The 17999-nt window shown below is 38.9% G+C and overlaps 1 protein-coding gene across 1 annotated transcript; it reads left to right on the top strand.

Moving 5' to 3' along the window:
- Positions 1–369: 369 nt before the first annotated feature.
- On the top strand, positions 370–17384 carry LOC133631916 (insulin gene enhancer protein ISL-1-like). Its single transcript, XM_062024105.1, has 3 exons — positions 370–722; positions 13017–13181; positions 16704–17384. The coding sequence occupies exons 1-3, from the start codon at positions 399–401 to the stop codon at positions 16818–16820; spliced, it is 606 nt and encodes a 201-aa protein (XP_061880089.1). The 5' UTR covers positions 370–398; the 3' UTR covers positions 16821–17384.
- The last annotated feature ends 615 nt before the right edge of the window (positions 17385–17999 follow it).

Below are 17999 nucleotides of genomic sequence, written 5' to 3'. Positions count from 1 at the left end.
CATGTGAGAAAAGTTGCGGAGAACGCAAAAATGACGTCAATTTGTTTTTGGCAATATTGAAAAAAAATGTGGAAAATACCTCAAACAAAAAACATCTTTGAATGAAACGCGTTAGATTTCGTGTATAAATGAACATAATAAACAGCCCGTTTTCATAAATAACTGATTATTATTCATATGAATGAGACATAAAATACATCATTTTTGGTTGGCCGATTATTGATTATTTACGATTTTAAAAAAAAAGTATTTAAAAAATTTTTTTTTTTACATTGCATTTCTGAAAAAAACAAACAAAAAAAAACAAAAAAAACCGGTATAATTGTATTTTACCGGTAAAGTCCGCGCATGCAGGAGACGTGATGACGACACGACATGTTTGCGTGTAGCGAAAGGAGATGTTTGCGTGTCGTGAAAGGAGACGTTTGCGTGTTGCAGAGCCGCTGAGCGGCCGGCAGTCCGCCCTGCGGCCGCACATCCACAAGCAGCCGGAGAAGACCACGCGTGTGCGGACGGTGCTGAACGAGAAGCAGCTGCACACGCTGCGCACGTGCTACAACGCCAACCCGCGGCCCGACGCGCTGATGAAGGAGCAGCTGGTGGAGATGACGGGACTCAGTCCGCGCGTCATCAGGGTCTGGTTCCAGAACAAAAGGTGCAAAGACAAGAAGAGGAGCATACTCATGAAGCAACTGCAGCAGCAGCAGCCCAACGACAAGACGGTACACCCACACACCCACTAATACTCCCACACACCCAATAATACTCCCACACACCCACTAATACTCCCACACACCCACTAATACTCCCACACACCCAATAATACTCCCACACACCCACCAATACTCCCCCACACCCACTAATACTCCCACTAATACTCCCACACACCCACTAATACTCCCACACACCCAATAATACTCCCACACACCCACCAATACTCCCCCACACCCACTAATACTCCCACTAATACTCCCACACACCCACTAATACTCCCACTAATACTACCACACACCCACTAATACTCCCACACACCCACTAATATTCCCACACACACCCACTAATACTCCCACACACCCACTAATACTCCCACACACCCACTAATACTCCCACACACCCACTAACATTCCCACGCATCCAATAATACTCCCGCACACCCACAAATACTCCCACACATCCACTAATATTCCCACACACCCCCACTAATACTCCCACACACCCACTAATACTCCCACACGCCCACCAATACTCCCACACCCCCACTATTACTCCCACACACCCACTAATACTCCCAAACATCCAATAATACTCCCACACACTCACTAATACTACCACACATCTAATAATACTCCCACACACCCACCAATACTCCCCCACACCCACTAATACTCCCACTAATACTCCCACACACACACACACTAATACTCCCACCAATACTCCCCCACACCCACTAATACTCCCACTAGTACTCCCACACACCCACTAATACTCCCACACACCCAATAATACTCCCACTAATACTACCACACACCCACTAATACTCCCACACACCCACTAATATTCCCACACACACCCACTAATACTCCCACACACCCACTAATACTCCCACACACCCACTAATACTCCCACACACCCACTAACATTCCCACGCATCCAATAATACTCCCGCACACCCACAAATACTCCCACACATCCACTAATATTCCCACACACCCCCACTAATACTCCCACACACCCACTAATACTCCCACACGCCCACTAATACTCCCACACCCCCACTATTACTCCCACACACCCACTAATACTCCCAAACATCCAATGATACTCCCACACACTCACTAATACTACCACACATCTAATAATACTCCCACACACCCACAAATACTCCCACACCCCCACTATTACTCCCACACACCCACTAATAATCCCACACATCCAATAATACTCCCACACACCCACAAATACTCCCACACACCCACTAATACTCCCACACACCCACAAATACTCCCACACACCCACTAATACTCCCACACACCCACACACCCACTAATATTCCCACACACCCACTAATACTCCCACACACCCACTATTACTCCCACACACCAAGTAATACTCCCACACACCAAGTAATACTCCCACACACCCACTAACACTCCAACACACCCACTAATACTCCCACACACCCACTATTACTCCCACCCAACCAATAATACTCCCGCACACCCACTAATACTCCCACACACCCACTATTACTCCCACCATACTCCCACACACCCACTAACACTCCCACACACCCACTGACACTCCAACACACCCACTAATACTCCCCCCAACACACACACACACACACACACACACACACACACACACACACACACACACACACACACACACACACACACACACACACACACACACACACACACACACACACACACACACACACACACACACACACACACACACACACACACACACACACACACACACACACACACACACACACACACACACACACACACACACACACACACACACACACAGAGACTAACACTCCAACACACCCACTAATACTCCCACACACCCACTATTACTCCCACACACCCAGTAATACTCCCGCACACCCGCACACCCGCTAATACTCCCACACACTCACTAACACTCCAACACACCCACTAATACTCCCACACACCCACTATTACTCCCACACTCCCACTAATACTCCCACACACCCGCACACCCACTAATACTCGCACACCCCCACTAACACTTCAACACACCCACTAGTATTCCCACACATCCACTAATACTCCCACACACCCACTAATACTCCCACACACCCGCACACCCACTAATACTCGCACACACCCACTAACACTCCAACACACCCACTAATATTCCCACACACCCACTAATACTCCCACACACCCACTAACACTCCAACACACCCACTAATATTCCCACACACCCGCTAATACTCCCACACACCCACAAGCCCACTAATACTGGGGACGGCGTGGCGAAGTTGGTAGACTGGCCAGGCCAGCAATCGGAGGGTTGCTGGTTACTGGGGTTTAATCCCCACCTTCTACCATCCTAGTCACTTCCGTTGTGTCCTTGGGCAAGACACTTCACCCTTGCTCCTGATGGCTGCTGGTTAGCGCCTTGCATGGCTGGTGTGTGTGAATGTGGAAATACTGTCAAAGCGCTTTGAGTACCTTGAAGGTAGAAAAGCGCTATACAAGTATAACCCATTTATCATTTATCATAATACTCCCTAACACCCACTAACAGTCCCACACACCCACTAATACTCCCACACACCCACTAATACTCCCACACACCCACTAATACTCCCACACACCCACAAACCCACTAATACTCCCTAACACCCACTAACAGTCCCACACACCCACAAATACTCCCACACACCCACAAACCCACTAATATTCCCACACACCCACTAATACTCCCACACACCCACACACCCACACACCCAATACTCCCACACACCAACAAACCCACTAATAATCCCACACACCCACTAATACTCCCACACACCCACAAACCCACTAATACTCCCTAACACCAACACACCCACTAATATTCCCACACACTCACTAATACTCCCACACACCCAATACTCCCACACACCGACAAACCGAATAATACTCCTACACACCCAATACACACACACACACACACACACACACACACACACACACACACACACACACACACACACACACACACACACACACACACACACACACACACACACACACACACACACACACACACACACACACACACACACACACACACACACACACACACACACACACACACACACACACACACACAAATATTCGCACACACCCACTAATACTCCCACACACCCAATACTCCCACACACTGACAAACTGACTAATACTCCCACACACCCAATACTCCCACACATCCACTAATACTCCCACACACCCAATACTCCCACACATCCACTAATACTCCCACACACCCAATACTCCCACACATCCACTAATACTCCCACACACCCAATACTCCCACACATCCACTAATACTCCCACACACCCACTAATACTCCCACACACCCAATACTCCCACACATCCACTAATACTCCCACACACCCAATACTCCCACACATCCACTAATACTCCCACACACCCAATACTCCCACACATCCACTAATACTCCCACACACCCAATACTCCCACGCACCGACAAACCGACTAATACTCCCACACACCCAATACTCCCACACATCCACTAATACTCCCACACATCCACTAATACTCCCACACACACAATACTCCCACACATCCACTAATACTCCCACACACCCAATACTCCCACACATCCACTAATACTCCCACACACCCAATACTCCCACACATCCACTAATACTCCCACACACCCACTAATACTCCCACACACCCAATACTCCCACACATCCACTAATACTCCCACACACCCAATACTCCCACACATCCACTAATACTCCCACACACCCAATACTCCCACACATCCACTAATACTCCCACACACCCAATACTCCCACGCACCGACAAACCGACTAATACTCCCACACACCCACACACCCACTAATACACACACACACACACACACACACACACACACACACACACACACACACACACACACACACACACACACACACACACACACACACACACACACACACACACACACACACACACACACACACACACACACACACACACACACACACACACACACACACACACACACACACACACACACACACACACACACACACACACACACACACACACACACACACACACTAATATTAGCACACACCCACTAATACTCCCACACACCCAATACTCCCACACACCCACTAATACTCCCACACACCCAATACTCCCACGCACCGACAAACCGACTAATACTCCCACACACACACACACACACACACACACACACACACACACACACACACACACACACACACACACACACACACACACACACACACACACACACACACACACACACACACACACACACACACACACACACACACACACACACACACACACACACACACACACACACACACACACACACACACACACACACACACACACACTAATACTCCCACTAATACGCGCTTTTTGCACCAATGTACGCACTTTTTGACACACGCTAATACTCGCACCCGACACACTAATGCGCGCTTTTTGCACCAATACGCGCTTTTTGCACCATTAATACTTGCACCCACCCACTAATACGCGCTTTTTGCAGCACTAGTACACGCTTTTTGCACCACCAATACGCGTTTTTTGCTCCACTAATACTTGCTTTTTGCACCACTAATACACACTTTTTTCAGTACTAATACTCACTTTTTTCACCACTAATACACGTTTTTTGCATCACTAATACGCGCTTTTCGCACCACTAATACTCGCTCCCACCCACGGATACGCACTTTTTGCACCATTAATACACACTTTTTGCACCACTAATACACACTTTTTGACACACACTAATACTCGCACCCGACACACGAATACAAGCTTTTTGCACCACTAATACTCGCACCCGCCCACTAATACACGCTTTTTGCACCACCAATACTCGCAAACACCCACTAATACGCACTTTTTGCATCACTAATACTCGCACACACACACTAATACGCGCTTTTTGCACCACTTATACGCACTTTTTGCACCACTAATACATGCACCCACCCACTAATATGCGCTTTTTGCACCACTAATACGTGCTTATTGCACCACTAATACTTGCATGCACCCACTAATATGCGCTTTTTGCACCACTTATACACACTTTTTGCACCACTAATACACACTTTTTGACACACATTAATACTCGCACCCGACACACGAATACAAGCTTTTTGCACCACTAATACTCACACCCGCCCACTAATACACACTTTTTGCACCACCAATACTCGCACACACCCACTAATACGCACTTTTTGCATCACTAATACTCGCACACACACGAATACTCGCACACACACTAATACTCGCACCACCCACTAATACTCGCACACACCCACTAAAACACGCACACACCCACTAATACTCGCACACACAGACTAATTCTACTCGCAAACACCGACTAATTCTCGCATACACCCACTAATACTCACACCCACTCACTAATACTCGCACACACCCACTAACACTCCCACACATACACTAATACTCGCACACACCCACTAATACTCGCACCCACCCACCAATACTCGCACACACACCCACTAACATTCCCACACCCACCAATACTCACACACATCCACTAACACTTGCATACACCCACAAATACTCGCACACCCCACTAATACTCCCACACACCCACACACCCACTAATACTCACCCACACCCACTAATACTCACACACACACCCACTAACACTCACATACACCCACTAATACTCACATTTGCCTACACACTCACTAATACTCACACACACAAATACTCGCGCACACACACTAATACTCACACTTACCCACATACCCACTAATACTCGCACACCCCACTAATACTCCCACACACCCACTAATACTCTCACATACCCGCTAATACTCTCTCTCTCACACACACACACACACACACACACACACACACACACACACACACACACACACACACACACACACACACACACACACACACACACACACACACACACACACACACACACACACACACACACACACACACACACACACACACACACACACACACACACACACACACACACACACACACACACACACACACACAAATACCAGCACACACCCACTAATACTCACACGCACCCACACACCCACTAATACTCGCACGCACCCACTAATACTCGCACACACCCACTAATACATGTTTTGTGCACCACTAACACTCACACACACCCACTAACTCTCACCCACACCCACTAATACTTGCACACACCCACTAATACTCACACACCCTATAATACTCGCACACACCCACTAATACTCGCACATACCCACTAACACTCGTACACACCCACTAATACTCGCACACACCCACTAACACTCGCACACACCCACTAATACTCGCACACACCCACTAACACGCGCACACACCCTCTAATTCTCACACACACCTACACGCCCACTAATACTCGCACACACCCACAAAAACTCAAACACACCCACTAATTTATGCACGCACCCACACACCCACTAATACTCGCACACACCCACTAATACATGTTTTGTGCACCATTAATACTCGCACACACAACTAATACTCACACACACACACACACACTAATACTCACACCCACCCACTAATGCACACTTTTTGCACCATTAATATTCATACACATCTACACACCCACTAATACTCCCACACACCCACTAATACTCACACACACCCACTAATACTCGCACATACCTAATAATACTCGCACACACCCACTAATACACACTTTTTGCACCACCTATACGCGCTTTTTGCACCACTAATACTTGCACGCACCCACTAATAAGCACTTTTTGCACTACTAATACTCGCTTTTTGCACCACTAAGATTCGCTTTTTGCACCACTAATACTCGCACACACACACACACACACACACACACACACACACACACACACACACACACACACACACACACACACACACACACACACACACACACACACACACACACACACACACACACACACACACACACACACTAATACGCACTTTTTGCACCACTTATACGCGCTTTTTGCACCACTAATACTCGCACGCACCCACTAATACACGCTTTTTGCACCACTTATACACGCTTTTTGCACCACTGATACTCGCACCCACCCACGAATATGCGCTTTTTACACCACTAATATGCGCTTTTTGTACTACTAATACTCGCCTTCTGCACCACTTATACTCGCACGCACCCATTAATATGTGCTTTTTGCACCACATATATGTGCTTTTTGCACACTAATACTCGCACCCACCACTAATACACGCTTTTTGCACCACTAATATGTGCTTTTTGCACCACCAATATGCGCTTTTTGCACCACCAATACGCGCTTTTTGCACCACTAATACGTGCTTTTTGCACCACTAATACGCGCTTTTTGACACACACTAATACGTGCTTTTTGCATAAAAAAAGTCAACACTCACTTTTTGCACCACAAATACTCGCTTTTTGCACTACTAATACTCGCACGCACCCACTAATACGCGCTTTTTGCACCACTTATACGCGCTTTTTGCACCACTAATACTCGCACCCACCAATAATATGCGCTTTTTGCACCACTAATACTCGCTTTTTGCACCACTAATACTCGCTTTTTGCACCACCAATACTCGCCTTTTGCACCACTACTACTCGAACGCACCCACTAATACGCGCTTTTTGCACCACTTATACGCGCTTTTTGCACCATTAATATTCGCTTTTTGCACCACTAATACACGCTTTTTGCACCACTTATTCGCGCTTTTTGCACCACTAATACTCGCTTTTTGCATCACTAATACGCGCTTTTTGACACACACTAATACGCACTTTTTGCACCACTAATACTCGCTCTTTGCACCACTAATACTCGCTTTTTGCACCACTAATTTGCGCTTTTTGACACACACTTATACTGGCACCCAACTACTAATATGTGCTTTTTGCGCCACTAATACGCGCTTTTTGACACCCACTAACACTGGCACCCACCCACTAATACGCGCTTTTTGCACCACTAATACGCGCTTTCTGACACACACTAATACGCGCTTTTTGCACCACTAATACTCGCTTTTTGCACCACTAATACCCGCTTTTTGCACCACTAATTTGTGCTTTTTGACACACACTAATACTCGCACCCGACATACAAATACTCGATTTTTGCACCACTAATACTCGCAACCACCCACTAATACACACTTTTTGCGCCACTAATACGCGCTTTTTGACACCCACTAACACTCGCACCCACCCACTAATACGCGCTTTTTGCACCACTAATACGCGCTTTCTGACACACACTAATACGCGCTTTTTGCACCACTAATACGCGCTTTTTGCACCACTAATACTCGCTTTTTGCACCACTAATACCCGCTTTTTGCACCACTAATTTACGCTTTTTGACACACACTAATACTCGCACCCGACATACAAATACTCGATTTTTGCAACACTAATACTCGCAACCACCCACTAATACACACTTTTTGCACCACTAATACGCGCTTTTTGACACCCACTAACACTCGCACCCACCCACTAATACGCGCTTTTTGCACCACTAATACCCGCTTTTTGCACCACTAATTTACGCTTTTTGACACATACTAATACTCGCACCGACATACAAATACTCGATTTTTGCACCAGTAATACTCGCAACCACCCACTAATACACACTTTTTGCACCACTAATACGCGCTTTTTGACACCCACTAACACTCGCACCCACCCACTAATACGCGCTTTTTGCACCACTAATACACACTTTCTGACACACACTAATATGCGCTTTTTGCACCACTAATACCCGCTTTTTGCACCACTAATTTGCGCTTTTTGACACACACTAATACTCGCACCCGACATATGAATACTCGATTTTTGCACCACTAATACTCTCAACCACCCACTAATACACACTTTTTGCACCACTAATACACTCTTCTAGCCAATAAATACACGTTATTCATCAAATAAACTTTTCAGTCACTAAATGCACGTTTCATTCACTAAATATTAGTTTTTATTTGCAAACACACACATTACATTGCAAAAATAAACATTTTAGTCAATAAATTCCCCTTTATATAAAAAAATACATGTTTTATTAAAAAATACACTTTTTAGTCAATAAATACCATCTTTTCTTTGAAAACATACTATTGTTTTAGTCAATAAATACAATTTTTCAGCAATACATACACTTTTCTATTAAAAAATACACATTTTATTCAATAAATACACTTTTAAACGCTTTTCTATTTAAAATACACATTTTATTCAATAAATACACTTCTTAGTCAATAAGTACACTTTCATCTTTGCAAACATACATATATTTTAGTCAATAAATACACTTTTCTAGCCAATAAATACACGTTATTCATTAAATAAACCTTTCAGTCACTAAATGCACATTTCATTCACTAAATATTAGTTTTTATTTGCAAACATGCACTTTTGAATCAATCATACACTTTTTTATATTACAAAAATAAACATTTTAGTCAATAAATTCCCCTTTCTATAAAAAAAATACACATTTTATAAAAAAATACACTTTTTATTCAATAAATACCATCTTTTCTTTGAAAACATGCATTTGTTTTAGTCAATAAAAACACTTTTTAAAAAAAAAATCAAGAAATATACTTTTCTATAAAAAAAATACTTGTTTTATTCAATAAATACACTCTGATCTTTGCAAACATACTATTGTTTTAGTCAATAAATACACTTTTAAAGCAATACATACACTTTTCTATTAAAAAATACACGTTTTATTCAATAAATACACTTTTTACACTTTTCTATTAAAAAAATACACATTTTATTCAATAAATATTTGTATAAGTCAATAAATACACTTTTTCATCAAGAAATACACTTTTCTATTAAAAAAACGTTTTATTCAATAAATGCACTTTTTAGTCAATAAATACACTTTTTTCTTTGCAAACATATATTTATTTGAGTCAATAAATACCTTATTCCTTCAATAAAATCATTGTTTTGCACACAAAAAACAAAAAACAAAAAAAAACAGAGATGGCCAACAATGTCTAAGGTTTTGCACCACTTATACGCGCTTTTTGCACCACTAATACTCGCTTTTTGCACCAATAATACGCGCTTTTTGACACACCACTAATACTCGCACCCACTGACTATTACGCGCTTTTTGCACCACTAATACGCACTTTTTGATACACACTAATACTCGCACCCACTGACTATTACGCGCTTTTTGCACCACTAATACGCGCTTTTTGACACACAATAATACTCGCACCCACTGACTATTACGCGCTTTTTGCACCACTAATACGCGCTTTTTGACACACAATAATACTCCGCACCCACTGACTATTACGCGTTTTTTGCACCACTAATACGCGCTTTTTGACACACACTAATACTTGCACCCACTGACTATTACGCGCTTTTTGCACCACTAATACGCGCTTTTTGACACACAATAATACGCGCTTTTTGCACCACTAATATTCGCTTTTTGCACCACTAATACTCGCTTTTTGCACCACTAATTCGCGCTTTTTGACACAACAGTAATACTCCTACCCAACTACTAATAAGTTTTTTTTTGCACCACTAATATGCGCTTTTGACACCCACTAACACTCGCACCCACCCACTAATACATGCTTTTTTCACCACTAATACTCGCTTTTTGCACCACTAATACTCGCTTTTTGCACCACTAATTCACGCTTTTTGACCCACAGTAATACTCTCACCCAACTACTAATACGTTTTTTTTGCACCACTAATATGCGCTTTTTGACACCCACTAACACTCGCACCCACCCACTAATACGTGCTTTTTTCACCACTAATACTCGCTTTTTGCACCACTAATACTCGCTTTTTGCACCACTAATTTGCGCTTTTTGACACACAGTAATACTCCCACCCAACTACTAATAAGTTTTTTTTGCACCACTAATATGCGCTTTTTGACACCCACTAACACTCGCACCCACCCACTAATACGTGCTTTTGCACCACTAATACTCGCTTTTTGCACCACTAATTCGCGCTTTTTGACACACAGTAATACTCCCACCCAACTACTAATACGTTTTTTTTTGCACCACTAATATGCGCTTTTTGACACCCACTAACACTCGCACCCACCCACTAATACGTGCTTTTTGCACCACTAATACGCGCTTTTTGATACAAAATAATACGCGGTTTTTGCACCACTAATACTCGCTTTTTGCACCACTAATACTCGCTTTTTGCACCACTAATACTTGCTTTTTGCACCAATAATTCGCGCTTTTTGACACACAGTAATACTCGCACCCAACTACTAATACGTTTTTAATAATAATACATACACTTTAAATTAAAAAATACACATTTTATTCAATAAATACACTTTTTAACACTTTTCTTTTAAAAAAATACACATTTTATTCTATAAATACACTTTTTAGTCGATAAGTACACTTTCATCTTTGCAAACATACATATATTTTAGTCAATAAATACACTTTTCTAACCAATAAATACACTATTCTTTTTGCAAACATACATTTGTTTAAGTCAATAAATACACTTTTTCAACAAGAAATACACTTTTCTATTAAAAAAATGTTTTATTCAATAAATTAACTTTTTAGTCAATAAATACACTTTTTTCTTTGTTATATATTTATATATAACAAATATATATATATATATATATATATATATATATATATATATATATATATATATATATATATATATATATATATATATATATATATATATATATATATATATATATATATATATATATATATATATATATATATATATATATATATATATATATATATATATATATATATATATATATATATATATATATATATATATATATATATATGTATATATATATATATATATTTATTTGAGTCAATAAATACCTTATCCCTTCAATAAAATCATCTTTTTGCACACAACAAAAAAAATAAATAAAAAAACCAAGATGGCCAACAAGGTCTAATAAGCACTTTGTCAATGACTATTTCTGGTCACTGTCCAGCAGGGGCGCTACTGAGCAGCTTTGCGTTAGTCAGGAAATATTAGTCAATATTTACAATGATAGTAATTGTAATTAGAGTAGTTGGAGTGTGATGAATGTTTGTAATCGTTTATTTCAATTTGTTTATTTTGACTGATTGATTACGTCATTTAACCCCCCCCCTTGTTGTGGTTGCAGAACATCCAAGGTCTGACGGGAACGCCGATGGTGGCGGCGAGTCCCGAGCGCCACGACGGCCTGCAGGTGAACCCGGTGGAGGTCCAGAGCTACCAGCCGCCGTGGAAAGTTCTCAGCGACTTTGCTCTGCAGAGCGACATCGATCAGCCGCCCTTCCAACAGCTGGTGAGCGCTCCTTCGTTTGCTTGCCTTGACGTTTTGAAGAAAATAAACAACATGTGATAATACAAATGTAGTCGACAGTAAGATTGTTACCTTTTTTTAATGTACTTTATGGAAAACAATGGTCAGTTTTTCAAAATAAAGGTGTATTTTGTTGGGTTAAAAAATACAACATATGATTATACAAATTTAGTCAACAAGTTAACATATTTTCATGTACTTTGTGTTATTATTATAAAACAATGGTCAGGTTTTCAAAAATAATGGTGTATTTAAAAACAACAACAACATAAGATAATACAAATGTAGTCAACAAGTTAACATTTTTTAATGTACTTTATGTTTCTATTTGAAAACAATGGTCAGTTTTTCAAAATAATGGTGTATTTAAAAAAAACAAAACGACATAAGATCATACAAATGTGGTCAACGGTACGATTGTTACCATTTTTTTATTGTACTTTATTTTTCCAATAGGAAAACAATGGTTAGTTTTTCAAAATAAAGGTGTATTTTGTTGGGTTAAAAACCTAAACAACATGATTATACAAATGTAGTCAACAAGTTAACATTTTTAATGTACTTTATGTTTCTATTTGAAAACAATGGTCAGTTTTTCAAAATAAAGGTGTATTTTGTTGGGTCAAAAAATAAACAACATAAGATAATACAAATGTAGTCAACAAGTTAACATTTTTTAATGTACTTTATGTTTCTATTGGAAAACAATGATCAGTTTTTCCAAATAATGGAGTATTTAAAAAAAACAAAAAACTTAAGATAATACAAATGTAGTCAACAGTACGATTGCTACCATTTTTTTATGTGCTTTATGTTTCTGTTGGAAAACAATGGTCAGTTTTTCAAAATAATGGTGTATTTTGAATAAAATAAACAACATAAGATAATACAAATGTAGTCAACAAGTTACCATTTTTTAATGTACTTTATGTTTGTATTGGAAAACAATGGTCAGTTTTTCAAAATAAAGGTGCACTTAAAAAAAAAAACAACACAAGATAATAAAAATGTAGTCAAGTAAGATTGTTTCCATTTTTTATGTAGTTAATGTTTCTATTGGAAAACAATGGTCAGTTTTTCAAAATAAAGGTGTATTTTGTTTGGTTAAAAAATAACAACATAAGATTATACAAATGTAGTCAAGTAAGATTGTTACCATTTTTTAAAATGTATTTTATGTTTCTATTTGAAAACAATGGTCGGTTTTTCAAAATAATGGTGTATTTAAAAAATAAACGACATAAGATAATACAAACGTAGTCAACAGTACGATTGTTACCATTTTTTTATGTGCTTTATGTTTCTGTTGGAAAACAATGGTCTGTTTTTCAAAATAATGGTGTATTTTGAATAAAATAAACAACATAAGATAATACAAATGTAGTCAACAAGTTACCATTTTTTAATGTACTTTATGTTTGTATTGGAAAACAATGGTCAGTTTTTCAAAATAAAGGTGTACTTAAAAAAAAACCAAACAACACATGGTAATACAAATGTACTCAAGTAAGATTGTTTAAATTTGTTTTATGTACTTTATGTTTCTCTTGGAAAACAATGGTCAGTTTTCAAAAATAATGGTGTATTCAAAATAAATAAATAAATAACATAAGATAAATGTAGTCAACAATAAGCTTTTTAACATTTTTTAATATACTTTACGTTTCTATTGGAAAACAATGGTCAGTTTTTCAAAATAATGGTGTTTTTTAAAAAAAAAACATGTGATAATACAAATGTAGTCAAGTAAGCTTTTTACAATTTTTTAATGTTCTTTATGTTTAAATTGGAAAATAATGGTCAGTTTTTCAAAATAATGGTGTATTTTAAAAAAACAAAAACGACGTATGATAATACAATTATAGTCAAGTAAGATTGTTACCATTTTTTTCTGTACTTTATATTTCTATTGGAAAACAATGGTCAGTTTTTCAAAATAATTGTGCATTTAAAAAAATAAACAACATAAGATAATATAAATGTATTCAACAAGTTACCATTGTTTAATGTACTTAATGTTTCTAATGGAAAACAATGGTCAGTTTTTCAAAATAAAAGCGTATTTAAAAAACAACAACAACAACATATGATAATACAAATGTAGTCAACAAGTTACCATTTTTTTATGTACTTTATGTTTGTATTGGAAACAATGGTCAGTTTTTCAAAATAAAGGTTTATTTCCAAAAATTGAACGACATATGATAATAAAAATATAGTCAAGTAAGATTGTTACAATTTTTTAATGTACTTTATATTTCTATTGGAAAACAATGGTCAGTTTTTCAAAAGAATGGTGTATTTAAAACAACAACAACAACAAAAGATAATACAAATGTAGTCAACAAGTTACCATTTTTTAATGTACTTTATGTTTGTATTGGAAAACAATAGTCAGTTTTTCAAAATAAAGGTGTATTTAAAAAAATAAATAAACAACATATGATAATAAAAATATAGTCAAGTAAGATTGTTACCATTTTTTAATGTACTTTATATTTCTATTGGAAAACAATGGTCAGTTTTTCAAAATAAAGGTGTATTTCCAAAAAATAAACGATATATAATAATAAAAATAAAGTCAAGTAAGACTGTCACCATTTTTTAATGTACTTTATATTTCTATTGGAAAACAATGGTTAGTTTTTCAAAATAAAGGTGTATTAAAAAAACAAACAAACGACATATGATAATAAAAATATAGTCAAGTAAGATTGTTACCATTTTTTAATGTACTTTATATTTCCATTGGAAAACAATGGTCAGTTTTTCAAAATAAAGGTGTATTTAAAAAATTAAAAAAAAGACATATAATAATAAAAATAAAGTCAAGTAAGATTGTCACCAATTTTTAATGTACTTTATATTTCTATTGGAAACAATGGTCAGTTTTTCAAAATAAAGGTGTATTTCCAAAAAATAAACGACATATAATAATAAAAATAAAGTCAAGTAAGATTGTCACCATTTTTTAATGTACTTTATATTTCTATTGGAAAACAATGGTCAGTGTTTTCAAAATAAAGGTGTATTTAAAAAAAAAAAAAAAGACATATAATAATAAAAATATAGTCAAGTAAGATTGTTACCATTTTTTAATGTACTTTATATTTCCATTGGAAAACAATGGTCAGTTTTTCAAAATAAAGGTGTATTTAATTTTTTTTTTAAAAAGACATATAATAATAAAAATAAAGTCAAGTAAGATTGTCACCATTTTTTAATGTACTTTATATTTCTATTGGAAAACAATGGTCAGTTTTTCAAAATAAAGGTGTATTTAAAAAAAAAAAGAAGACATATAATAATAAAAATAAAGTCAAGTAAGATTGTCACCATTTTTTAATGTACTTTATATTTATATTGGAAAGCAATGGTCAGTTTTTCAAAATAAAGGTGTATTTTGAATAAAATAAAAAAGTTGCCCTCATTTCCTGTGAACTACTACTTTACTGATCGACTGATTGATGGAGAAAGGTGAACTATGATTTGTGACGCCCACAGGTGACATTTTCGGAGGGCGGGCCGGGTTCCAACTCGACGGGCAGCGAGGTGGCGTCCATGTCGTCCCAGCTGCCCGACACGCCCAACAGTATGGCGTCCAGCCCCGTGGAGGCCTGAGCGGGCGGCCGCTGCCTTGCTGGAGGGCGGCGGCGTCGCCGTGAAGACAATCATGGATTTGTACCGACCAGCCCAGACTTTGGACGCTGGGCTTTCTTTGCCAAAACGGAAGGGGGGAAAAAAAGAGGACGTGGGCCGGAGCTTTTCTTCTGGTGACTCCATCAAGCATTTGCAACGATGATACCTCTCTGGTGGCGCTCCGAGGGACCGCTCCCGTGAGTGGTCTTGGATTATTCAGTAGACTTAGGGACCGTCCACAAAGTCACGTGTCTTCTTCTCATGACAACTTGAAGACTTCACCTTCTTTGAAAAAAGACAAAAAAAGACTATCACTGTGACTTTTATTTATCTATTTATTTCTAATTTATTTCCTCCATATTTATTGATGGGAAGGCGGAGGATGGGAGAGAGAGAGAGAGAGAGAGAGAGAAAAAAAAGAAGTGCCACCACTTTTCTGCGTGATGTTTTTTAATTGGATGATGATCTTGTAAAAACTTGACTTTCACCTGCAAACATTCAATAAAAGTCATTCATGAAGACTTTTTTTTTTAAACTGCACTTCTTGTCACACTTCAACACATCAACTCGCCGGCGACGTTAGCCAGGTTTTATTCTCACGGATTTCTTTATCGAGTGCGTGTGACTAACATTAGTGATATTTTCCCAGCTGGTTTTCTTTGAAAACATTAAAAAATGTAGCAAATAAAAAAAAAATCGACATCAGATATCGCTCCGATATCATGAAAATAACAAGTACAAAAAATATACACATATATTTGCATGCAAAATGTGTGATATCATGTGCAATACAAGGAATCCTGCGGAGTGTTTACTTGTGTGTGACTTCATGTGCGATACAAGCAGTCCTGCAGTGTTTACTTGTGTGTGATATCATGTGCGATACAAGCAGTCCTGCAGTATTTACTTGTGTGTGATGTCATGTGCAATATCAGCAATCATGTAGCGTGTTTACTTGCGTGTGATATCATGTGCGACACAAGCAGTCCCGCAGCGTGTTTACTTGAGTGTGATATCATGTGCGATACAAGCAGTCCTTCAGCGTGTTTACTTGTGTGTGATATCATGTGCGATACAAGCAGTCATGCAGCATGTTTACTTTTGTGTGATATCATGTGCGATACAAGCAGTCCTGCAGCGTGTTTACCTGTGTGTGATATC

The sequence above is a fragment of the Entelurus aequoreus genome, linkage group LG17, assembly GCF_033978785.1.
Source record: "Entelurus aequoreus isolate RoL-2023_Sb linkage group LG17, RoL_Eaeq_v1.1, whole genome shotgun sequence".
Taxonomy (NCBI): Eukaryota; Metazoa; Chordata; class Actinopteri; order Syngnathiformes; family Syngnathidae; genus Entelurus; species Entelurus aequoreus.
This window is presented reverse-complemented; position numbering and strand designations above follow the sequence as displayed.